General features: G+C 38.0%; 2 protein-coding genes across 6 annotated transcripts; both read right to left on the bottom strand.

The window, feature by feature from the left end:
* Positions 1-2,764: 2,764 nt before the first annotated feature.
* caprin2 (caprin family member 2) lies at positions 2,765-12,135 on the bottom strand. Of its 4 annotated transcripts, none has more exons than XM_077234432.1 (21): positions 12,070-12,135; positions 10,329-10,566; positions 10,148-10,210; positions 9,981-10,067; positions 9,657-9,895; positions 9,088-9,170; positions 8,561-8,698; positions 8,441-8,481; positions 8,098-8,349; positions 7,633-7,674; positions 7,444-7,563; positions 7,233-7,317; positions 6,786-6,838; positions 6,571-6,681; positions 6,380-6,466; positions 5,678-5,794; positions 5,401-5,575; positions 5,150-5,320; positions 4,812-4,909; positions 4,432-4,492; positions 2,765-3,997 (listed from the first exon to the last, which is right to left on the bottom strand). In XM_077234432.1, the coding sequence occupies exons 1-21, from the start codon at positions 12,123-12,125 to the stop codon at positions 3,435-3,437; spliced, it is 2,880 nt and encodes a 959-aa protein (XP_077090547.1). In that variant the 5' UTR covers positions 12,126-12,135; the 3' UTR covers positions 2,765-3,434. The 4 variants fall into 4 exon arrangements, with proteins under 4 accessions (XP_077090547.1, XP_077090549.1, XP_077090550.1 ...); XM_077234434.1 differs by having other exon boundaries at positions 5,210-5,320; XM_077234435.1 differs by having other exon boundaries at positions 8,573-8,698; positions 11,890-12,099.
* Positions 12,136-12,945: 810 nt separating this feature from the next.
* sinhcaf (SIN3-HDAC complex associated factor) lies at positions 12,946-20,264 on the bottom strand. 2 transcript variants are annotated; one of them, XM_077234449.1, is made up of 6 exons: positions 20,092-20,264; positions 17,510-17,637; positions 17,176-17,275; positions 16,026-16,149; positions 15,785-15,935; positions 12,946-15,681 (listed from the first exon to the last, which is right to left on the bottom strand). In XM_077234449.1, exons 2-6 carry the CDS (start codon positions 17,635-17,637, stop codon positions 15,429-15,431), a joined length of 756 nt encoding a protein of 251 aa, XP_077090564.1. In that variant the 5' UTR covers positions 20,092-20,264; the 3' UTR covers positions 12,946-15,428. The 2 variants fall into 2 exon arrangements, with proteins under 2 accessions (XP_077090564.1, XP_077090565.1); XM_077234450.1 differs by having other exon boundaries at positions 20,080-20,258.
* Between the last annotated feature and the right edge of the window lie 1,231 nt (positions 20,265-21,495).

Below are 21,495 nucleotides of genomic sequence, written 5' to 3'. Positions count from 1 at the left end.
ATTAATTTTGAGGAATACTGAATCTGTTTTTGTGCAAGTGATAGATGCTCTCATTTAGTCTAGAACAACAATATCCATCATATTCACACAGCGCACACAACGCCTCTGCACTAACTCCTGATTTCTCTCAACATGAGGACAGGAGAGCTGTCAGTCAAAACATAGGAGAATAAACTGCATTGCTTATTTGAAAAAGCAATGGAGATGTTTTTTGTAAATTTAAAAGTAATGTGTTACTTCAGTTACTTAAAAAAGTAATCTGATGACGTACCTCGCATTACTTGAAATGCATAACCCCCAACACTGCTTGAATCTACATGAATTTTCTTTTTAAATTCTAAAGTACTATTCATTTTAGGTGTGATTTAAAAAAAAAAAACGGCAAGGCAAGGTGACAGAAGGCTATCAAATTACGTATGATTGCCTGAAACAGTGCCAGGAGTGTCACATGTTGTACTTGCTAGAACAGACATTACAACAATGACCCATTTTCATAAAGTTGTTATAAAGTTGTTTGTTCAAAAAATCTCTGCTAATGACACTGTCACCTGTCCTTTTGTTCACAAAGTACATCTAGTTTCTCTCAGGAATGACATTGTGGCAGATGACAAATAACCAGCATTAAGTTTAAAGATAGGAAACATGAAGAAACGACTGTTTAGTCTCACACGTTTAGTGGCTTGTGAAAACACCATTTAGCTGCTGTCTTCCACTGATAAATGGCTGAATTCCAAGTATTAATTTGGGTACTGTTGTAAAAACTAAAATGAATCGAAAGAAATAGTCATGTTCGATTAGTTAACTTTACCCACTCTTTGTGCATGTAGCTACAGCTGTATAGTTTCTTTGTTGACTTTTGGTTATGACGGTAATCTCAGGGATATAACCACAGAATACGGTGTCTTCCCAAATTTACACTCTCAGAATATGACTCATGACCTCAACATTGTTTTGAACTGAAAATCAGAAAAGCCTCAGGCTGAAACTAGAAAAAGAGAAGTGGGAATTTTACACTCTCCTGCATCTCCCCAAAAGCCCAAAAGCACAGAGACAACCCATCTGCCTAAAGAACAGTTTGTTTAAAAGGACACAATGAACAGTAGTCCCTTTATCCAAAGTCCAGCAAAGGATCTCCAGACCAAGGCATGCAAAAAGACAGCTGACCATCCCAGCCATCCCGGGACCTCGCAGAACACATGGGTGAGGAGGAGCAGTGGGTTCACATGAGGAATGACCAGATACAGGGGCGTAAAACTAGGTTTAAGAAAGAGAGGGTATTAAATGAACAAGTCTGGGCAGGTTGACCGCAGACAGACTTGCCCTACAGACCAGCAGGAGGTTAAATTTCAGTTTAGGGATTATAATATCAGACACTCTCCCTGATTTTTTTATTTGCTTAGCATGGACTAGACAGGTTGATTCTCAATTGAGCTAAAAATAAAAATAAAAAAACGCTATATCACCACCCTCTCGGCTGATAAACACATGTATAACCAATGTAGGCTACAAGTGTCATAACCACAAAGATAAATATATTAGCCTACCATACTAAATGACAAAATCAATATGAATCGTAATCTTAAAAGCCATTAGTAGCCTAGGCTATTAGTAGAATATAACTTGAATACACGGGGACACACTCGGCTGTTTAAGCTGAGAAATGGAAAGTAAACATTTGTGCATTGTAACATTTATGGCCCATGGCAGGACTCAAGTGATCTGAGTAGAAGCTCTCGCGAGAGACGCGTGAAGTCCAACTGAACGAATGTGTTTGTTTTTCCATTACGCACAGTACAGAGGCGATCAACGAGTTGGGCAACAGTGGCCTCTTGTGTTCCTCTTAAATATTTTCTAAACATGCACTACGAGACAACGCACTATCCTCGCGATTACGTATTATGTATCAGGGGGTTTCGTTTACCCTTTCCGAGGGACCTTCTAATATAAGGGTGTGTATATACGGTGTCGCAGACATTACATCTAGCATAAAACCATGTGTAATAAACACATCCGAAACAAACGTACTTTATTGTATGTTCAGTCAAGTTGTAGGCTAATTGCATTGAATTATGCAGAACGTGAGAAATAGGTTTAATTTAAGATACATAAACTTTTTGAACAAATATATTGTTAAAATGTCATTTCAAACTAAAATTAAACATTTATATATTACAGTTTAAATATATAAATTTCATTAAATGAATGGTAACACTTTTAATTACCACACTGGTAATAATTTTAACAAATGAGACCTCATTCTAATGTTTTAACTAACATGAACTAACATTGAGCAATACATGTTACAGCATTTAATCTTTGTTAGTGGTAGTTAAAAACAGTTTTTCATTGTTAGTCCGTGATAGTTTACAGTACATTATTAAAATCAAATATTGTATTTGTTAACAATGTATTAATGTTGAAATTAAGATTAATAAATACTGTAGAAGTATTGTTCATTGATGGTTCATGTTAACTAAAGCATTTACTAATGTTAACTACTGAAACCTTATTGTAAAGTGTAGTCAGCTTGCTTTCCTCCAATACTCACATTTTAACAGAAAACCTGCTTTTGATAACTTTCAGCTTATTGCAATAAGCAACTTCAGGAGATGAAAATTAGCAGAAACCTAATTTCTGTGAGACTTATAATAGAAGCTTCCCACACTATCAGCACTGATACTAATCAATATTAGCTAGACCAGCTGCAAATGTGAACCGCATTCACAACTTTACTTGATGCACAAATGAAGCCATCACAGAAGTAAACTGCACATTTTTATTATCAGGCACAAGAGGGAGCAATTTTGGCCTAAACGCCTTCTCGGTGGAGACAGTGTTCAACTGATTCACTCACAGTATTCCAGACAAACACACGCAGATTAGCACACATACACCCAAAATCCCAACAAGGCCACCAAGTCATTTTAAAGTGCTCAACATGTCAAGTATTACCAGAAAAAAAAAAGAATCCTCCATTCTTGCAAAACAGAAAGGCACCATGTTGCAGACTTTTGTATGGCTGGGAAACCCCTTTCATCTAAAATGAACAGGCGAGAATACAAGGCCATCTAACAAACACCAGAAGATGTTTCTGAACGCTAGGATTTCAGTTTAGTGCACACTAAATGCAGCTACTTTGGGTTACGGGTTTGTGCACCCAAGTACACAGTAAAGACTTTCAAAACACTGAAAGAAAAACATAAGTATACTAAATAATGATATGAAATAAAGAGAACAACCCAGGTAAACCCATGTAAACATTCACCAGCAAAACATCTTACATTAGCTTTAACACTAACTTTTGTACTATTGAACATCTTTCAAACATGCAGTTGCACCATGCGTAACCAAAAGCGCAATAAAGTGCAGAATAGCTTTCAAAGAACATCCAAAATGCCCCATCCTCAATTTTGTGCCCATTTAGAGATAGATGTTCAGTCCTGGTACAGCAAGAAACCAGAGAAGGTGCTGTACTTCCAGCTGCTGCCGTAGATGGCGCCGCGGTGAAGCCGCAGCCACACCTGGTCACCCTGGAACAGCTGGAGGACCGCGTGATTGCTGGCGGTCTCGTGGTCCGGAGCACCGTCATTGGCATACGCGGACACCATCACCTCTTCGTTGCGCATGAGGTTGATGTACAGGGGCACGCTGATGGCAAGCTTCAGGATGTGGAAGATGAAGACGTAAGTGCCGGCAGCGGGACAGGTGAAACGGCCGTTGGACGTGTCGAACATTTCGCCGAGGTTGGTGTGCAGCAGTTCGAAGGCGATCGGCTGATCCAGAGTGCCAGGGGCGAAGTTGGCCGCGCGGGCGGCGGAGAAAGCCACGCGGAGTTGGTTGAGCGGGTACACGTGTACGGGCATCATAGTGTGCGGGCCTTGGGGTGTGATGGGCACTTCCATTGGCGGGATGGAGAGAGTGTCACTGATTCCTGAGTCGAGCGGATACGCACCTTCCCGGTCTGGGCTGCTCACCTGAGAAGAGTCACTCCAACCAGCTTAAAGAGGGGAAGAGACAAAGACAGACCATCACTTTGATCTATTATGAGCCATTCCTCACCAGTGTTGGGGAAAGCTACTTTTAAAAAGTAATGCATTAAAACATCGCTTTACACCCTAAAAGTGACTAATTACATAGAAAGTAATGCATTGCGTAACCCACCTGGGCTTGTGTTTTTTTATAATTAGTTTTTCAAACAAGAACTTTATTTAAAATAACTCAGATTCTGTTGTAAAATGAAAGCATTAATTTTAAATGTACAAGTAATGCGAGTTATGTAATCCAATTACTTCAAGTAACTAGTAAAGAGTTACCCCCAATACCGTTCCTCACATCTTAACTTTTGAACAGGGACCATTTTTAAAATTGAAAGCATTAATTTTTTTATTTAAATATATTTGACAAAATACCAGTATGGGAGATTACTCATACCATTGCTCCTTTGAGTTGCTGTGCCTCCACCTCGTTTGAAGCTCTGCGGATACCCATTTTCCTATTGGTAAAACAGATCACAACTGACCCAATATATATATATATAATCTAAAATATTGCCTACAACACAATGAAAACAAAATTAATCTTGCTATTTATATAACAAATTGCATTAGTAACCCTGAACATACAAAATATAAATGACTTAAACACAAAAATAAAGATACAATTAAACTAAAAGCATAAAATATATTATATAATATATAATGGCTACAGCACAAAATAAATATAAAGTGTACTGGTTTGTCCTTTATAATACAAAAAGTGAATATACACTGTTTTGGTGTTGACACTAAGCAAATCAGTAAAAACAAACTTACTCTAGACACATAAAAGGCAGATCCAGAGTCTCTGTGTGTCTGGGATATGAAGCCCCCTCCTGGAGAACGCACATTCACTCTGTAAGCCTCATAACCACCTGGAAATCAGTCAGAAGGAAAGAAAAATGCAGGTTTTAAACTATTAATCCAGTTCTGCAGAGATAACAAATAGTAAAGTAAACGGTATATAAAGTTTGTGCAAGAACAAGCGAACCCATGCATTGGATCTGTGTTAAAGTTTATAACAGAAAACACCACCATTACGTGATCTGCACAATACAAATAAAAAAATTTAAAAAGAAAGCCTAAGAGAATAAGGAGACCGAGGAAGAGGGTACCTCTGTAGCCACCAGGTGATCTGTATGAGTGACCCAAACCCCTGCCTGCACGCGTCATACCTCTCGCTGTACCACGGGGGTAGCAGGACTGACTCAGACGAGACTGTGGCTGAGGGGTAGAGAACACGTGACCACCTGTACTGACAGGACACTCCAGCTGGTACTGGCCTTCTGCAAAAACTCACACGATTAGAGAAGCAAAATCTAACAGTCTGAGAGAGGGCGTCACTAATCTGTAGGTCATGTTTTACCAATCTGTAGGTCATCTTCAGGTAGGTTGAGTTCAGGTGGCGTCTGGGTGCTTGCGGTGGAATAATTCTGCGTTTTGGCTGACGTGTAACTCAGATGCATAGACTCCGAGAATCCACTCTCATCTGACTTCATCCCCGAGCTCTCACTGATTGGCAAAGATGCCACATTAAACACCTGATGAGGAGAGGAGAGGCTTAAGATAGGATGTTTTGAATTAAATAAATGGAATTGATATTAGGGACGTCTGAAGCACATGGAGACAAACATTATGCTCACAGAGTGGATGTTGTGGAAGTTGTTCTCTGCACTGATGGATCGGTGACTAGGAGGGGTTGTAAATGTCTGCGTGACCACAGAGGTTGATACTCCATTGCATAACATCTGCTTTCCTGCCTGACGCATACAAAAAATAAAGTCAATCCCAAACAAGGTTTTAAAAGCACTGGATAGTCATTTCCATGGCACCACATGACATCTCCAGTCATATTTCCACTTGTAAACACTCATAGCCACAAAGTCTTCTGAATCTCTAGAGCTCAAGGTTAGAAACTTTTAAAATCACTTCCTTGCAAGGCTGCAAATTTAAGCTTAAAACTCTGTCTAAAACAGATAATTACCTTAGAGTTTAAAAAGATTTGCTAAATAAGGAATTTAGGAACCACAACATTATAGTGTACAGTATAAAACCTGCCCTTCATTTTGAGATTTGGTAAAGATTTTTTTTATTGGCATTTTAAAGATTAACTTTAAGTGAGTGATAGATGAAGGCAAAAGTAATCTAAACGTAAAAATAGTGGAAATGAGAATATTAAATATCCAAATCAAATGTACGCAACTAAAACCTCTAAATAACATTTTTAAACCTTAAATTTGTACCTTCAAGTCTCAAACTAATAGAAAAAGAAAAGAAATTCAATCTCTAAGGTTTAGGAACGCTCCGTTTAGCATGAATGAGAATTATTTGTCTGAAGTTCTTACCGGTACAGTGCTTTGATTTTCTAGAGGGAGTGAGATGGAGGATCCCCTGTGGTACAGTGGAGGAGAGGTGAAGCCCTCACTTTGCTTCTAATAAAACACAACAGATACAATTATAGCATATTTAAGATCACAAGCCAACTTTTTGGTATCTTACATTCAATAACTGTACCATCACAAAAAAAAATATTTACATGTGGCTTATCTTCATGGTGTAGATCCAGGTCAGAGCTGGTTATAGAATGGTCTCCGTTTGACAGACAGTCTTTACCCTCTCCAGACAGCAGGATCCGTAAAGGAGTGCTCTACGATCACATCATGTCATATTAGGCGGTCGGTCACAGAGAATGCTGACCTCATGTTTATTGTTATACACAAAATAAGCTCATATCAAGTCAAACATGCTCACCAGCTGGGACGGAGGCAGACTATCTGATGGGCTTTTTGTCAGTTCCCTTTGTGCTGCATGTTAAAAGCAGACTATCAATATCAGTTTAACACCATCCTAATTTTAATGTGTAACTTAAAGGGATAGTTCACCTAAAAATTAAAATTCATTTATTACTCTCCCTCATGCCTAAATTAAATCAGTTCATCATAAAGCGACCAAATCTCTTCAGACAATTTGGACTAAACCACGATTCATTCAGATCTCTTTATGAACATTTTGAAGTGTCAAAATGTCAGTTGCGTAGCTGTCAATGGAGGGACAGAAAGCTGTCAGATTTCATCATGGAGATCTTCATTTGTGTTCCGAAAACAAAAGTCTTATGGGTTTGGAACGACATTAGGGCGAGTAATGACATAATTTACATTTTTTTGAGAACTGTCTCTTCAATATGGAGCGCTCATGTACCAAGAGGAGTAGAGCAGCCTGGAGATGGATGGCATCTCTTTGCACGACCGTTTACAGGTGAAGTTTCTCCATCCAGATGAGACTCCTGCAAACAGAATAGAGAGAAAGTCTCTGAACACTTACTTTCTAAAAGATCTTTGTTTCAACAAAAATGGTCAAATTGATTTATGTATCATTGCATTTTAATTTAAAAATCCCCTTTAATGCATGCCTGCATGAAACTGAATGAGCCAGAGATCTGGTCCATCAGAGTCTCCAGCTGCTGTTTACGCTGAACAGGGTCTTGTGGTAACGGAGATGGAGAGCTAAAGACTTCCACTGCGACAGGAGTCTGAGAGTATAAAGCATAAAATGATTAAATTGTTTTGAAAAATTAGTTTGATGGATGTAAATAACGCACCGATTTGGAGTCCTGCTCCACTTTGGTCTTCTTTTGACGTTTCTAGAAGAGAACACACATGTGAAGAGATAGAAACTTACCGTGTTACATATTAGCACATGCAAGATAAGTCATAAGCAGCAACATTTTTTTAATGGGTTTTAAAACTACAGTCCACAGAGCCCTAGGTGACCTTAGGGGTCCATACAATAATTGTAAGAAAATATTCCTCTCAATTTAAAAAAAAAAAAAAAAGTGCATTTTAAATTACACATTTTATATATAAAAATAATATTGGGATATGGGAGGTAAACGCTGTTAATTTCCAGATATTTAAATTTTTTCTGGCTGCATTTCAATTTCTCTTTCAGTATAAACTGGTCTGTATTCATGAAAATATATAGCTGCCTTTGTAGTTAAGCAACGGGATCATCATATTTGGGGTCCCATATAAATATAAAAATGAAAAGTAAATAAAATTCTCACCTCCTTGGGGTCAACCGTGGGTCTCTTCAGGATGTCTGTAGTCTTAGGAATCAATCCTGCTGCCCCTTTCCATGGCTTCTGTATGGGGGACTGAGAGGATACAGGAGGATCAGAAAGCTCCATTTCCCATGAGTCCGGTGGCTCCCTTTCCTTCATAGCCAAAAACTCATCCTTCCAGCTACGGGACAAAGCCTTCTCATCCGTTCTACGGTCAGCGACGTTCGTTTCAGGTAGGTATCGTCTGTTAAGAAACTGGCATCATTCAGAAGTTACTGGCCTGCTTGGGTCTCTCCAAAATACAGTTAATAGCGCTGAAGACTTGAGTAGGGTTACTTGTTTTTACCTCTTTGGGAGGCACTTCTTTTGAGTTCAGCTTCACCAGTGCTAAAACACAGAAATATAAATGGCATGTATTAGAGCAAAACAATGGCTGCTGAAATTGTTAAATTTAAATAAATCTCACTGGAGAGGTTACAAGGCCTAGATGGAGAGTCAGCCTTTACGGCCTCAGTCTTCTCTTGGCTGTCAACTTTAGGAAGTGGTAGGTGGTCAAAAAAGCCACAGTCCACTAGCTGAAGTAACTTCTCCTTCATGTGCTTATCTGTGGAAACATTCAAAACATTTTACTTTGAGCCTTCACAGCCCTATTAGTAAGGCTCAAACCCACCTTCATCAATACAAATATAAAAAAAGTTGTTTTTTGCTAAATTACATATACATAATAACACCATGCCTTGAAATACATACAATACGTGTAACAATATTAATGGTAAAAAAATTATATTTTGTGCAACGTATGCCCTTTAATTCATTTTTTTAAATACTTTAAATAACTAGTACGAACAATTGGTAACAAAAACACTTAAACCTGCAATAACGTTACCCTATATAATTATAGAAGGGGGAAAAAAAACATCATAGCTTATTAGATATCACGCATGGAAAGCCATCAAATTAATTTGACAATCAGAGAATGAGCTAGAAACTCACATGTCGAGCCAGCAACTGGCCTTTCTTTCCCTTCCAGCAGCTCAGAGTAAACAATAGCAGCCTGTTCCATCTGATCCGCTAAACTAGAGCAGGAAACAACAGGAAGACCATGCCACATCAACAGGCTGAATAGACACCAAACACAGTACTGTGATAGCGTTAAAAATAACCAGCACCCACAGATAGACATGTTGAGGACAACAGTCAAGCCAGTCATTATTGCACAATAAATGAGGGCTCTTGTAACATCCCAAAGGAGTTTTTCACAGTAAATTATCCCACTATTACACACCTAGCACAAAATCAATATTTTTTTCCAATAAACTTTTTTAAATAACGAAAACGACTTGGTAAAACAGACGAACAATATGGGAAATTAGTCTCCAATAATAAACTTTAGTACTATGCTTGATCACAGAATGTCATGTTTGACAAATCAGAATCAAGAATTCCAGAGAGCCATGTAAAAATGACACTGACGAGCACTTAGTAATAAAATCAAACATGTATAAACAAAATACAAAAACGTTGACACTAGAGCTGAAGGCATTATCAGGTGTAGCACAAACCTCATCTTATGGTCTCGTTTGCATCCCAGTAATGATGCCAGTTCCAGCAAACGCTCCGTGTCCCGTGTGGTCAGGTGACGGGAATGTTGTCTGACGTTGCAGAAGTTCCTCCGGACGTCCTCTCTCTGCAGACTGTGGAGGACGTATTGCACCTGGAGAATCAAGCTCAGACGCTTCCTCTCTTGTTCGATCCTCATGATCTTCTCTTGGCGAACAACCTTCCGCTGAGCCTTCAACAACTGTGACGGAGAGCATCAGAAGATCCAGTGAACCATTTAGCACAATTCCATTCTGCGCAGTACTTTACAAATGCATAAGCCTTACATCTTGTGTGAGGGCACTAATGGTCTTCTGGAGCTCTTTGGCAAATGTAAGATTGTGGACAACCTCCTCGTACTTCCCCACAGCATCCTACAACATTACCACACATCAGGGATGTCAAATCAAGCCCCATTTCCCAAAATGCAGCACATAAAAAAAAAGAATGATACCAGTTGGTCTTGATTTAGTTTTTCCCCCTTTTCCAGCCTCTCATTGTAGCTCTCCAGTTTCAGCTGTAAAACAAAGTCAGAAGGTCATTTGATGCTCTACGAGTAAAACAAAACCAATTCCACCTGACTACAATACAACTAATTTTATGGCAATTCTGCCCAAATATCATAATTACGGCACCTTCTTTTTCTCAATGTTACGGATCTTGTGCTTGAGGCAAATGAGGCCGTCCTCGATGTACTTCTCGTAGCCGTAGTAGGTGGTCGCGGCCGGGTTAAGGGCGAGCTGGAGGGCGGTGAGCACTCGAGGGGACCCAGATTTAGGGCTGTCCTGGCCATCCTCCTCCACGGTTAACTCTGAGGGAGACAACGTCTCCATAGTCCGAGATGGTGACAGCTGAACCATGATCTTAGTCTCTCTGATAGACAGGGGAATGAATAGAAAGGTCACACTATTTATTGTGGAAATAAAAACACTTGAGAATGGAATAGTATATTACTTATTACTGAATAATGAGCAGTATATACACCTTTATATTGCCCTAACAATACATGTCACTAACAACACAGTGGTCAAACTTTATACTGACACCTATTGGTATGAATGCAGCATCACACAAACTCAGTTTATTTGCAGCCAATAGAGTTTGCTGATATGGGGTCATGTGATCTCAACATGCATCTATGGTTCCACAAATAACCTAAAATTTATAGAACCTTTCCACTGGACAAAAGTACTTTATTGTGGGAAAAGGTTCTTCAGACTATTAAAATAGAAAAGAAAAAAATGGTTCTTCTATGGCATCACTGCGGAAAAAAAAACTCCGGAACTGTATTTAAAAAGTGTGGATGTGTGACAATAATGGGGCAACTCTCCTTAAACTTTAAGGCCACCAATACTGGTGTTTTATGTAGTCTAATTATGTATAATTTGTATGTATAATCAGATGTGTAAATTCCTCTGTGTTATTTTAGTATCATTGAGATACTAGCCTAATATGATTTTAGTTAACGAAAAATAGAAACTACAAACTTCATTTTAAGTGAACAACCTAATTAAATATGTAAAGAAACTTTTAATGTAATCACTCTTTCGTGCCTGTGCTACATAAACTTGTTTCACCTTTAAAAGTATGTATATAGTAGTGCCATATAATGTATTGTTTATCATGCAAGTATTTCAGTAACCCAATGACAATACTGAAAAAGGAAATATCAGCAGATATTGAGAAGTTAGGCACGAAAAGCATAGCCTGAACTTAGGCTACTGTATGATAACCGCATCATAAGCTAAACTCTGCCCATGTGTCTGGACATTCGCCAGTGCTCACCAACCATGACATGGCATTTACATGATAGACTGACAAATGCAACAACAAAAGGCGAATAACCCCCGGAAATCACTATGTAAAACCATAATAATTTACTGTCAGCCATTTACAAATATTCAACAGAACGTAAAATGCAATTCTGGCGTTCAAAAGCACAGGTTATGCATCCAGCATACCACCAAGTCAAGCTATAATCACTTGCATTTTAAAAAGAGCAGCTGCAATATTGTAAAGCGCAACTTTTAAATCATTTATCCGACACGATTTTAATGCATTCCAGAATAATCCTCCCCAAACAGCATCGACGGGGTGCCACCACCCAAAATGCACGCGCAGAACGCAAATAAATTGCTAGAGTACGAATAAAAGCACAGATGCACGTGACAACATAACGCGCTATATCTCACCGACCTCATGCGTCTTTGCCGGTGTGTGAGTTTGTTTGCTGCGATTCAGATCTTTAGGATGACTTGGGTGGGAAGGCTGCTCATTTGGAGTCAAAAGCAAATGGGATAGCCTTTCGGTGAGCTGCAGGAAAGACGAAATAAAGCGATGGGTAAACCGAGAGGACAGACAGCAGCAGCCTCTCACCTTTTTATGCCCTCAGAGAAGAGGAAACCCATCGGCTCAGCTGGAGGAGCAATCATGACGTCACACAGCCATACACAGACCTATATGACACAGACAGACAGTCCCCTCGCGCAACCTCAACACCCCTATCTATCTATCTATCTATCTATCTATCTATCTATCTGAGATTGTTTACTTGACTTCCCTTCTTGCTCTAGAATGGGTTCAAATAATGATATTTATGGGGTCACCGTTTCAAAAATCATCACGTAAGGGGCAGGCATTTGTTGTTAAAAAAAGTGTTAATGTTTGGGGTCGGTTATCTTCTCTTCAAGGCTTCATTTATTTGATCACAAATACAGTAAAAACAGTAATATTGTAAAAGAGTATTACAACTTAAGATTGTTTTCAATTTTCAGCATGATGACTCCAGTCTTCAGTGTCACATGATCCTTCAGGAATCATTCTAATATGCTGATTCGGTGCTCAAGAAATATTTCATATTATTATCTTATTATATGTCTTACTATTATTATTATTATTATTATACACTTTTGATTCATTCAATTCATCAATGCTGAATCAAAATATTAATTTCTTCTCCCAAAACAGTGTATTTCATCATGCAGTTCACATATTACCTGAACTGAACCCACAACCTTTGTGTTGCAAACTCCATTCTCTATAGCCATTGTTACCCTATCTAGCTTATTTAATGCTATTTATGATCTAACTATAGTTTTTGTATAAACAGCATGGTACAAGCAATGCCAAGGCCATGGGTTCACTTCCCAAGGAATGCACGAGTTAGTAAAATATTCATCTTGAACGCAGTGTAAAAGTTGCTTTTAAAGCATCTGCCAAATGCATACATGTATACACCAATGCACACAAGTGTAACCATCACAAGTTACATTTATTGAGGAACAAGTAAAAAGTACAATATGTAAAAAAAATACAAAACCTGCTTCATATATCTCTAATAATGTGAATACAAAGTGCATAGCTACCATACATGCCTGTAGCACTACAACTAAAGGACTAGGCTAAGGAAAGGTATGTGGGCATTAGACACCCTCAAACTAAAGTATAAAAATAATCAAATAAAATTGTTGTACTTAGCATACACACACAAATATTTGTTTTTACAGCTATCCAGTCCTGAAGTTCTCCATGACGTTTAGTGAATCTCAGCCTACTATCTGTGATGTGTAAAAGCACTTTCAGTCCATATTGCAGTGTTGTTAGGACAGACAGGCCAGTCCTACGACAAATTCTGATGAGACTTAAAAAGAAAAAGACCACAAAACAAATAAATATGAAATAAATAAGACAAAAAGCGTATTCATCATAACCATTGTTCAGTCTTACACATCTTATATTTACAAATAATGCCGTCATAGATGACACGATAGAAACCCCATATAGGTGCTTCAGCTGAAAGGATGTTACCACAAATACAGTCAAATGTCATTCCATGATATGGCATATTCACACTAAAGCCACAAGCTGCCACCATCAAAATACCCATTTCAAAACTGAGCATATATTAAATAGATTGCCCAGAGAGAGAATTAAAATAAATGTGCAATTGAGTGTTTTGTGTGAAACAAATGAAATCTCTAGCGCCACCCCCTGGAATTCAACAGAAGTATGTGTGCGTCAACGTAATTTGTACAATCCTAGACAGAAATCACAAACAATAAAATAATAATAATAATAACAAAAACTGACAGGACAGGCATATTGGACCATAGGGGAAAACTATAGGGGAATACTATGAAATATGAATACTCCTTATATATGAAAGCTTATTACAGACTAGTAATTTATAATGAAAATGTACAAGCTGACGTTGATTTAGCTTTTTAGTATTTTGAAAAGAGTTTTCCCTGGAGCATAAAAATGGACAAAACGATCAGATCATGTGCTCAAATCTTTCATCACACATACACACACACACACACACACACACACACACACACGTCATTGAACACTATTTTCAAAAGGCAGAGAGGGAGAGAGGAATGGGTATAAACACATACGATGACAGTATAAATAGCAAAATGTTGGGCTTTTTGGCTTTGAGTGAGACAATATTGAAAATATCCAATTCTAAAAAATATTTGAAGACAATTAAATCCCTGTCATAATTAAACGTCACTGTCATCTCAAAGTTGTAGTCAAACTCTGATTTCATTTTTGTTCTTTTCTTGTATTTATCTACAAAAATATATATTGGAACTGTCTCAAAATGTGCCCAACTTATTGCAAAACAAAATTAAAATCTCTTTAGAAGGCCATGCAAAATTCATGCAGATTTTTATCAAGACGATATTTTCCTTAGCGTTCATGCTCGACACTGATCTTCACCAAAAACCTTAAATCTACACTTTTGGATATTTACATTAGAATGCTGAATACAAGAGTGTTGATAACCAGGCATCATATTTGGCTGGCGGTGCCCAGTCTGCTTTGAGTTTGTTGCCCATTAGTGGCTGAATACAGAAAACCTGCACTGAAATCAGGGTTTAAAAGTGACCATTCACCCCCCCAAAACAAAAACAAAAAAGATGCTGCCTTATATTTAAAGTACAATCAACTTGGATGTTTAAGTCATTGCAACTTAAATTACATTAAACAGACTTTAAAAAATTTGCTGAATCTTGGATCATTTTAGAAAAAAGTTCCAAAACAGTTGAAAGTTGAAACAACATGAGGGTGAATGACAGATTTTTTTTTTTTTTAAGGTGTCCTGTCCAATTTACTACAAATCAATAGGGGGGGCGAACATAGCAGGCCTTAAAAATAAAGACAAAGAGAACAAAATAAATATTTTAAAGGCAAAGATCAGAAGCTTCCCTAAATAATGGCTATATCCCAGCTGGAATGGTGGAATGCTGTACACTAACTGCAGACACAGTCACCCCAGAGGAAGGGCACAATGGTGCTCAAGGGTAGAAAAGTGACAGCGTAGGATTGCGGTCACTGTCCAAGTCTATTCTCTACATTTCTATGCATGATATATGTAGATCCAGCATTCTGTGTTTGAGTGAAATAGCAAAAAAAGCAAACTCATTTTCCCTGATCTACAAAAAAAAGAAGGGGTGAACTGGAATAGCGTGGTACCAGGCTCTGAAAAACAAGGAAGGTTTTCAGTCAGTTTGATAAATAAAGGTTGCTTCGACTGCAAAGGAAATGAAAGAGACACATTCTCAACAAGGAGGAAAAAAACAGGAAAAGACAAACAAGGATCCAGCTGCTCATGAATCGAAGGCAATCCGAGAGAACGTCTTTGAGAGTGTCTGAGGGGCAACGCTACGCCTCTGACTCTCGAAGGCTTCTTAAGAATGCCAATTCAGTAACCTGGGAATGTGGCATCACCACTCCTCATCCACTTCCTGTTCCATTTTTATTTGGGAAGAGGAGTGTGGTTGAATAGACGAGAGGATTTCTTGACTGCTCTGCACCTCCTCTTTCTCAAGGTCTCCGTCCTCGTCTTCCTCCTCCTCTTCTTCTTCTTCCTCTTGCTCTTGCTCCTGTTTTTTCTGACAGCAGGGCTTGTAGAGATGTGGGTCAATCAGAACCTCCCCGAAGCGACCTTTATAGATGATGCCACAACAGACCCGCTGCCTAGAGAGATTTAAAAACGAGCTCATGTCATTTAAAAGTACTCGATCTGATGAACATTGAAAGGTCAAACTTGTAAATCAGACTGACTCGGCAGAGTGAATACCTCTTCCAGTATGTCAGGTCCAGGAAAGAAAAGACTGGAGAGCGGGCGGAGCCAGGAGTCAACTCAGAGTCAGAACCCTCGTCTGATTGGTTACTGTAGCTGGGCGACTGGGCGGGGCTTGCGCTGGAGGTGGTGCTGTGAGCGTCTGAATCTGTTAATAAAGACATTTGTTTATTTATCAGGAACATGCCAAGAGCAATTTCATGTTTTGTTTGATTTAGTTTTGTGATTCAGTACTCACTGTGTCTCTTCAGCTCCTTCTGAACTCTGCTGATCTGGTTCGGTCTGATCCGTCTGGATAGGGATTTGACTTTCTTTGACTTCACTGTAGTTTTCAGACTGGGTCCCCCTCGTGCATCAACCACCTGATAACCATCGATAACAATAACAATCTCCATATAGTGATTGAAATGTGATATTCATTCTTTTATTTATTTAATTTTCATATAATTATTTTAGTTATAAACAAAACAATACATATATTTACATTAATATGTGTTTTAGGCATTCTATTATATGTCAGGTTCATAATTATTTATTTATTTAATCATGTTTTATCAAATCATTATTTTATTGTCATAATATTTATATTATAGTATTTATAAACAAAACAATAAATGGTTTTATCTATTATGTGTCAGATTTATAGTTATTTAATACATTTATTTTCATGTAAATTATATTTTATTACGTATAAGCAAAACAATAAATATATATTTAATCATATATAAATGTACGTTAAATACATAATTCGTTTCTTTGGCATAGACTTATTATTTTAGATTGTATGTTATTTATTTTATTTTTTATATTCATTTTCTTATAGATCAGGTTTTTAATTGTTTAATTTATTTAATTATTGTCATATAATTTATATTATACTGGTTAAAATAACTATAAAAACAATAAATACATTTATATTAATTTGTAATATTTATAACATACATACACACACACACACATTTATATATATTTCATCAGTGGACCAAACATGATTACATTATCTTATTTTTTATATATCATATTAATAACTGCATTAGAATCGTACTCTATTGAAGAACAAATTAGAGAATACTTTGATTAATACAATGTAGCTAATTGTTATTAATACTATTACATCTGTTCAAATACACATTTGTGCATGCAGAAAATTGTTTAAATATGTGTCATCCTGAGGATGTGGGCTTCAACTAATTCCCATTTCTTCTCAAGGTTTCATCCTCATCTACTTTATCATCTTATAGGGATTTGAATCACACTCAGAGGGGATTCAGTGAAAAGCTGCTTTGAAACAATATGGTTCGAAAATGGATTTGAAAAGACTCAGTGTGATAAACAAGAGGCTGTGTAAGTGTGGATGTGCACAGCCTGGTGGAATCGGCGGCGCTTACATGATTCCAGTTCTTCTTGGAACCGACAGGAAGCTTCTTCCAGCGTTTTACCAGCAGGACACAAGCGTTGCAGATTTCACCAGAGCGAGTCTCGCCTAAACTGTAGAAGTATCCCATTGTTATATCATTGTAATGGCAGCATGCGTATGGAAATCATTGAAGTTCTTATGTTAAGAACAAACAACATTATTTCCTCTACATTCTTCTAAAAGAAAAGGTCTGATCGCTTGACTAGAGACACAATATACAAATCCTGTACTTACTGTAATTTCACCAGGCAGATGTGAATATCATGTTAATACAAATGAACCACACACAATAGAGACATACTCACCCAAAGCAGCTCTGAAAGTCTCTCTCATAGCGTTTGCTGTCAGTGAAACGAGAGCTGGAGGATTTTGCCCTGCAGATGCAGCATCCATCAAGGCTGCGGTACATCTTTGGCTTATGAAAGCCAAACATCTGTGACAAGAAAAACAACTCTCTTTTTGGTACTTCTGCTTAATCACAATGATTTAACACACGTTTAAACACATTGGTTGCACAATAGAAGTCCCATAGTTCCAAACAAAGTTACTGTTATCGTCCTCATTATTATCAATGTTGAAAACATCGTAGTGTATCACGGTTTCCACTAAATGATTAAGTATAAAATAAAGAATAATATTCAACATTGATAATAAGAAATGTTTCACCAAATCAGCATATTTCTCAAAGATCATGTGACAAGAATAATGCCTGCTATAATAATAATAATAATAACAATAATAATACATTTACTAATAATTATAATAAACATACTTTGTAATTTTATTTATATAATGATGTAAGTTTAAATATGGAAATGTTTGGAATAAAATTTAATAGTTAAAATAAAATTGTCACGTCATGGAAATAGTGGTTAAAAATTACACTAATTAATATGAAAATATTATAACTGCTTATTGTTGTCTTGTTTTTATCATAGTATTTTCATAATTTCTGTACATGCATTTTATATATTTATACACATATGTACATATTACTTTATAGATATAAAGTAAATTTAAATAATAACATTAAAGTGTTATTAAATGTAGTTATTACAGCTGTATAGTATGTATTAGAGAGAGAGAGAGAGAGAGAGAGATGTGAAATATTGATTATCGTTAGACATCATCGCGTCAATGGGATAAGAGCTTAATCGAGTGCTCCATAACCTCGTGCTGATGATGGAGCCGGACAACACCACAGTGGCCTCGCGCATCGACAGGTCGGGGACAGCAGCGGTGCCTTCACGAGGCATCAAATTCATACGGTATAACTGGGTCATTACAGAGGAAGCATCTGTGCAAACATTTTTATTTGAGAGAGAGAGAGAGAGAGAGAGAGAGAGAGAGAGAGGAGAGAGAGAGAGAGAGAGAGAGAGAGAGAGAGAGAGAGATTTCTAACATTTAGCCTGGGCTCTGTACAGTGTGAGTTGAAACGCGCTTCTATCTGCCTCTGCTCTGACGCAATTCAACATGGCAATGCGTTTGAGAGGAGGGGCAGAAAATGGGGACAAGAAAGTAATGCAATGCCGTCGCGGAAACCACGATCAAAAGTGGCATTAAAATATCTTAGTGTGTCATCTAAAGTTATCCAGATAACATCGAACGAACATTATCAATGTTTCGCGGTGTTTAAATGTACACGCGCGCGCACTGCAGTGAAATGGTGCGTGTGTCCCGCCGTATTAATTCACCGCCCACCAGCTCGCGCGGAAGCATGGCACGCCACACGGCATCTTTAAACACACACATTTAGCATGTTTTAACCGCAGTTTCACTGATTAACGACCCTGCTCTGTACGAGCAAATAATTCGCGAACTTTATTTGATGTCAGTTATGCTAAAAGAAGAAGCACGGTTGAATTTAGTCGAAATGTTCGACCGCTGCTCTTTGTTTTCGGCGCGACTCTGCGTCAGTGGCTCGTGCGACTCCATGCTTCGCGCTCGAGACTGTAAACACATGCGGTCCGTGCAACAACTTCACGGAAGAGCATTGAGCGCAACAAAACACGTATTTGTATGTGTATTTCCTTAATATAATAAGACAACTTAATACACTTTTAAACAATTCAGAATGCTTAAATTAAATATCGATTTTATAAGCTCCACATTTAAATGCGTCAGTGACACAGCCTCCATCTCACATTAAACGAATCTCTAACAGTACCAGAGCTCTAGCCATTACATTAACGCGAAACTCGTTGAGTTAGTAAAGCAGAAGTTTGGAAATGTTGTTAATGAGCTTGTGAAAATGCGGGTTTGTTTTGAAGCACACCCACCAACAGCGGAGTAAGAGACCACACGCAGTCAGACGAATAGCATCGCAAGTTCAAAACGAGTAGAGCTAAACTTGTTTTAATGAATGTATGCAACACCAAATACACATATATTTGAAAGTGCATGTTCACTACTGTAGTTTTATATAGGCTTTCAACCAGACTACGAATGCAAACTGTTTATTTTAAAATGCAACATTGTCCGTTTCTGTCAAAATACTCATTTATAACGCATTTTTTTTGTTCGTGCCTGTTCTGACTAAGTTAGTGAAATAAAAATCAACTCAAATAAATAAATTCTGTTATCAAACACCTAACAGCGATCATCAGGAAAGGATGCGAGCGCCCTATGTGATGCGCTGTATAGGCAGCATATAAACACTAAACTTACTGCTCGCTTTAATACTAGAGCAAAAATGTAAAACAATTCCAGCAAGCTTTAGCCTACAAGTGATCTTACTGTTACATTTCTGATGAACGCGACAGCTTTCACCCGGACATCGCACTGTCACACAACTTCTTAAGGGGGCCTGACGAACGGCGAATTATGACATCTTCTGCACACATATAAACTGTTAAATAACTTTTAAGAAAAATACCTTTATTCTTACCTCGACTTGGATCAGTTGAAGTCAAACCACACAGCGAAATCAAAGAGTTACAGGCGTTACACATTTAACAATGCGCCACTCGTAACTGTCTCACTTTCTGTCTGAGTATAGTAAAATGTTTACGCATGCGCGGATGTCCATCCACCATTTTCTGAATTTCTTCAATCAACCTCATTTGCATACGCTGCTGACGTTTGACTGCGTCTGCATTCTATTGCCCATATAAGGAAAAGAAAATTACGCGGGAAACGTGGGCGGGTCCGGTTGCTAGGGCAGCAGCCAGTGAGCTGAGATCCCGGTGGGCGGAGTTAAACTCCACTACTACGAGGACAGCAGATGTCGGAACAAACGCTGCAGCAGCACATCATTCTTCTCGCTCTGTGACTGTGTCCGTCAGCCATGAGCACATGTCGGCAGCTTCGTCTTCGATATATTCATCATGAAAGTTGCTCGAGGTAGCCTGGCTTTTTTGGGGCCCGCTGCAGAATAATTAAATCGACTGAAGGAGCTAAACGACATTACACCAACCCTCACCAGAATTTTGATCAATTGGATCGTTTGTAATTCCCCCCCCCCCCCTCCCCCCTCCCTCTAAATTTCACGTAGGCTAATGTTCTTTTATTTGCTTGCAACAAATTAGTTTAGAAAATGACTTTGTGCACAATTATTGTTAAATGGATAGTTCACCCAAAAAAGAAAGATTCTGTCATCATTTACGAACCCTCAAGTTGTTCCTAACCTGAATGAATTTGTTTATGTGCACACAGAATAAGATATTTTGAAGAATATGGGTAAACCATACAATTGATGGGCCCCATTGACTTCCATAGTATTTTTTTCCCCATTCGATGGGGCCCATCAATTGTATGGTTTACCCATATTCTTCAAAATATCTTTTGTGTTCAACAGAAAAAAAATAATTCATAACGGTTTGGAATAACTTGAGGGAGAGCAAATGAGGACCGAATTTTCATTTTTGGGTGAACTATCCCTTTAAACTGTCAATTATTAAGTACAGAGAGTGTTGTTAATCTATCCTACTGGATGGCAATTGAAACATGAACAATTTGAATTTTGTGCATTAAAAAGTATAAACGTGTCAAATGTACATTAATCCCAACTTTGTTTCTTGAGTTATTATATTATCACAATCACTCCCTGCTCTCCCCAACAGTAAAATCTCAGGTTTCTACTTTAAAAACACTTACTTGATTCCTATGAGCCAAGTGCTGAACATTTGTTTCACAGATGCCATCAGCATGTCCCTAAACTAAAAATAACATTCCATGAAGAATGACTCTTCATAGAAGAATGTTCTCTGGGACCTGAGTGTTGTCCTGGAATACCATACATGCCTAAATGTCCTGTGTGCACACAGTTCAAAGTTCCGAGAGGACACACACA

This window comes from Siphateles boraxobius, unplaced genomic scaffold (assembly GCF_051911475.1).
Source record: "Siphateles boraxobius isolate OS27281-9 unplaced genomic scaffold, OSU_SipBor_1 19, whole genome shotgun sequence".
NCBI classification, from domain to species: Eukaryota; Metazoa; Chordata; class Actinopteri; order Cypriniformes; family Leuciscidae; genus Siphateles; species Siphateles boraxobius.
The sequence above is the reverse complement of the archived record's forward strand: the minus strand, read 5'-3'. Positions and strand labels throughout refer to the sequence as shown.

Coding starts and splice junctions, on each gene's coding strand:
- caprin2 (XM_077234432.1), bottom strand. CDS start 12,125: ATGATTGCTCCTCCAGCTGAGCCGATGGGTTTCCTCTTCTCTGAGGGC. Junction 6,682..6,785: donor GTCTGCCTCCGTCCCAGCTG/GTGAGCATGTTT, acceptor ATGTGATCGTAG/AGCACTCCTTTACGGATCCT. Junction 5,321..5,400: donor TGAAGATGACCTACAGATTG/GTAAAACATGAC, acceptor GAGTTTTTGCAG/AAGGCCAGTACCAGCTGGAG.
- sinhcaf (XM_077234449.1), bottom strand. CDS start 17,637: ATGTTTGGCTTTCATAAGCCAAAGATGTACCGCAGCCTTGATGGATGC. Junction 17,276..17,509: donor GACTTTCAGAGCTGCTTTGG/GTGAGTATGTCT, acceptor ATACTTCTACAG/TTTAGGCGAGACTCGCTCTG. Junction 16,150..17,175: donor CCAAGAAGAACTGGAATCAT/GTAAGCGCCGCC, acceptor GATGGTTATCAG/GTGGTTGATGCACGAGGGGG.